The sequence below is a fragment of the Propithecus coquereli genome, unplaced genomic scaffold (assembly GCF_000956105.1).
Source record: "Propithecus coquereli isolate 6110/MARCELLA unplaced genomic scaffold, Pcoq_1.0 Scaffold129, whole genome shotgun sequence".
NCBI lineage: Eukaryota > Metazoa > Chordata > Mammalia > Primates > Indriidae > Propithecus > Propithecus coquereli.
In genome coordinates this window covers 3,439,108-3,442,819 of record NW_012137080.1, presented here as the reverse complement: position 1 = coordinate 3,442,819, position 3,712 = coordinate 3,439,108, and the positions used below count along the sequence as shown (strand labels likewise).

Here is a 3,712-nt window from a genome sequence, read left to right as displayed (position 1 = left end):
AGTAGTCAGAGGGATTCTTTGTGTTCACAGATACCTTTATGGAAAATTTAGAGAGACTCAGAGATTTTACTTTGCAGAAACACAAGCAGCTTAAAATTAATGTCAGGATACTGTTCTTAAAACTCCCTTGCCATTTCCATATTTCGGGCTCCAATCTTCCTCCACCTTTCACCCATCCATATCCCCGTGTTTTCTTCTACCTCTCTCCTCCTAATTCTTGTTCTTTTACTTTTTTTTTTGATAAAGCTTAAGGAACAATTAAGTAATGACTCTTAAGTGTACAGATTAATGAATTTCTACACATGTGTAGACTAATATAAATATTGTTTAGATGGCCAGACACAGTGGCACGTGCCTGTAATCCTAGCGCTTTGGGAGGCTGAGGCAGGAGGATTGACTGAGGCCATGAATTCGAGGCCAGCCTGAGTAACATATTGAGACCTTGTCTCTACAAAAAATAGAAAAATTAGCCAGGCGTGATGGTATGCATCTGTAGTTCCAGCTACCTGGGAGGCTGAGGCAGGATTCCTTGAGCCCAGGAGTTTAAGGTTGCAGTTAGCTCTGATGATGCCACTGTACTCTAGCTCAGGTAACAGAGTGAGAATTTGTCTCAGAAAAAACAAACAAAAAAAATATATATATGTATATATCTATCTTACTTAGACACACAGAATACCCCAGCAGCCCAGGAGGCTCACCTGTGTAGCTTTCATCAACTCCCTTGTTATTTGCCATCTACGCGAACCAACGGAGAGCCCAGCATGAGTTGGAAGGGAGAACAATGAGGTCAGAGTATTTATTCTCTGGTTCTTTCTCTGCAGGGTCATAACATATTCCTAAAGGTCAGTTTTTCACAGGAGCCCTCTTGACTTGACTCTAAGTTTCTGGTAACTACTCCTTCTCCTGGACCCTTATGGGTGGTAAAAACTATTACTAGGCTCAAGGACTACATTATTCTCATAGTTTACCCTGCCCACACCTTTGTATTATATGGTTGCTTCACTAAACTCTCCTTGAATTATCCTAATTCAAATGTGCCACCTGTTTCCTGCTGAGACCTTGTATGATACTGCAGGCATTCAATAAAAACCTGCTCAACGAATGAGTGACTTTCCTTCTAGCGTCACAAAGGTAGCCGTTTCTGCAGGAAAGCCCTTTGCTACTGGTGGAGGAAAAGAAGACGAAGGAATAAAGGAGAACAGGACAAAGCTTATCCACCCATATCTTGGTCTTTAATTGAGTGATTTTTATTATTTATGCAAGTGAACAAGTTCTTTTTAATTTTAAAGTGAAAGACATCTAAATGCATGTAAAATATAATTATCCTAAGAAATTCATGCCCTAGAAAGGCATGATAGCATAGTGGTTAAAAGCATGGGCTTCGAAGCCGAAGTGCCACTTATTAACTGTGTAACATACATACATACACATTCATTCATTCATTTATTGAGACAGAGTCTCGATCTGTCATCCAGGCTGGAGTGCAGGGCATGATGATAGCTCACTGTAGCCTTGAACTCTTGGGCTCAAGGGATTCTCCTGCCTCAGCCTCCAGAGTAGCTAGGACTACGGGCATGTGCCACTGTATCTGGCTAATTTTTTTTACTTTTTGTAGAGATAGCATCTATGTTGCCCAGGCTAGTCTCAAACTCCTGTCCTCATGCAATCCTCCTGCCTTGGCCTCCCAAAATGCTGGGATTACAGGCATGAACCACCACGCCCAGCCAAGTGTGACTTTTGAACAAATTGTTGAACTTTCGTATGGCTCCATTTCCTTTTCTGTAAAATGAACATAACTGTATTATCTATCCAAGGCTACCAAGTTGAACAACTCAAAGGAATGCTACTTATAAGAACAGAGAAAGTATTCTCTGGAGTGGTGCAATGATGTAGCTAGCCCCAGAGCTCCTTTTTATGACTTTTATATGGATAAATGGGGTTAATAAACATGAAGCATGTGGTATAAGAGATGAGTTTAGAAACCCAGGGCTTTGTAGGATATGGTAAAGACTTTGGATTTGATTCTAGTTGCAACTGAAAGACACTGGAAGGACATTATCTGGACAGCCCCAGAGCTCCGAATAACACTGCTCTCCCCAAGATCAGTACATTTCTTCCCCTAACTACAGTCATGGGCCACATAATGACACTTTTGTCAATGATGGACTGCATATATGACAGTGGTCCCAAAGATTATAATAGAGCTGAAAAACTCCTATCACCTACTGACATCATAACACCATACTGCAACGCACTACCTTTTCTATTTTAGATATGTTTAGATACACAAATACTACTGTGTCCCAACTGCCTGCAGTACTCAGTACAGTAACATGCTGTACAGGTTTGCAGTCTAGGAGTAGTAGGCTATGCCATATAGCCTAGATGTAGAGTAGGCTATACCATTTAGGTTTGTGTAAGTGCACTCTATGATGTCTGCACCACAACTGAATCACCTAAGGATGCATTTCTCAGAATGTATCCCCATTGTTACGCAACACATGACTGTATCTGCATGGCGTACTCCTTTCTCTCCTTCATGTCTCACTCAAATATCACTTCATCAGAGGCCTTCTCTGATCAATATATATAAAATAGAAAAGCCCCTCTCCCACCCTACCAACTCTCTATCCTTCTTATCTCACCTTTTCTCCATAGCATGGGATGTGTTGTATTTGCATTTACCTGTTGCCCACACCCCACCCCGACTAGAATGTAGGTTACATGAGGGCAAGGACTTTGTTTTGTATATAGAACTGTTTGGGTATACAGAACTTCAGAAATATTATATTTATTACAAATATTATTTGAATGGATAGTGACTAGCACATAGCAAGTAACGAATGTTAGCAGCTATTATAAATAAAAATCCCATTAGGTAACTTCATAATACTAAATGACTCGTACATACCTTGAATCATTTCACTGATTTTGTTACAGATTCCTATAGCAAAATCCCTTTGAAAAGAGAGAACACAAGAAGTTTAAAACCAAAGAATTAAATATGCTTATGTTTTCTAAGGACTTAAAAGAAATAAAACACAATTAGCACAGGAGAAATGCAATCCTCCAAATCGTAACTAATATTCCAAAGGTCAGGTGCCAGAGATGGGAGGAGATGGTAAGAAACACAACTGAAACAAAAACTCCAACCACCAAATGGGCTTATGCCAACACTGTTCTAAAGCAGCTCACTCAGGCCATTATCACAATACTATTTTATTTTATTTTTTATAACACTAACCAGCATCTGAAATTATTTTGTACTTACAAAACAGCAGAGCGTGATCTTTTTCACCTCTGTAGTCCTGGCACTCAGAATAGTGTCTGGACATGGTAGATACGTATTTCTTCACTAACCATACAAAAACTTTTTATAACAACTCAAAATTTAAAAACCTGTTTCAGGCCTTTAGGACCAATAAACTTCAAACCAAGAACCTGCAGATTTTTTTCTGATAGTATTTTTAAAATTCTTTCTTCTAAGAATATTTTAAAAATTCTTAATGTCAACATTTAAATATGGTGAAACTAAACAGAATAATCTGATTTTTCAGTCCCCTCTGCACCCCCTAAAAAATGAGACCTGGCGACACTGGGCATGCATTTCTGCAGTGTTACCAATCCGCTGGTGCCATGGGGCACCCTCAGATGGAACGAGGGCTCGTCAGTTCACCACAGCTGCCGCCAGAGGACACTGGTCTCACTGACA

At 39.8% G+C, this 3,712-nt stretch overlaps 1 protein-coding gene across 1 annotated transcript in view; it reads right to left on the bottom strand.

Moving 5' to 3' along the window:
• Positions 1-3,712, bottom strand: part of INTS7 (integrator complex subunit 7) — a 68,182-nt gene that overhangs the window by 48,838 nt on the left and 15,632 nt on the right. Inside the window, exon 3 of the mRNA XM_012638327.1 lies at positions 2,912-2,958. Coding sequence (XP_012493781.1) covers positions 2,912-2,958 — 47 coding nt within the window. The remainder of the gene's footprint in view (positions 1-2,911; positions 2,959-3,712) is intronic.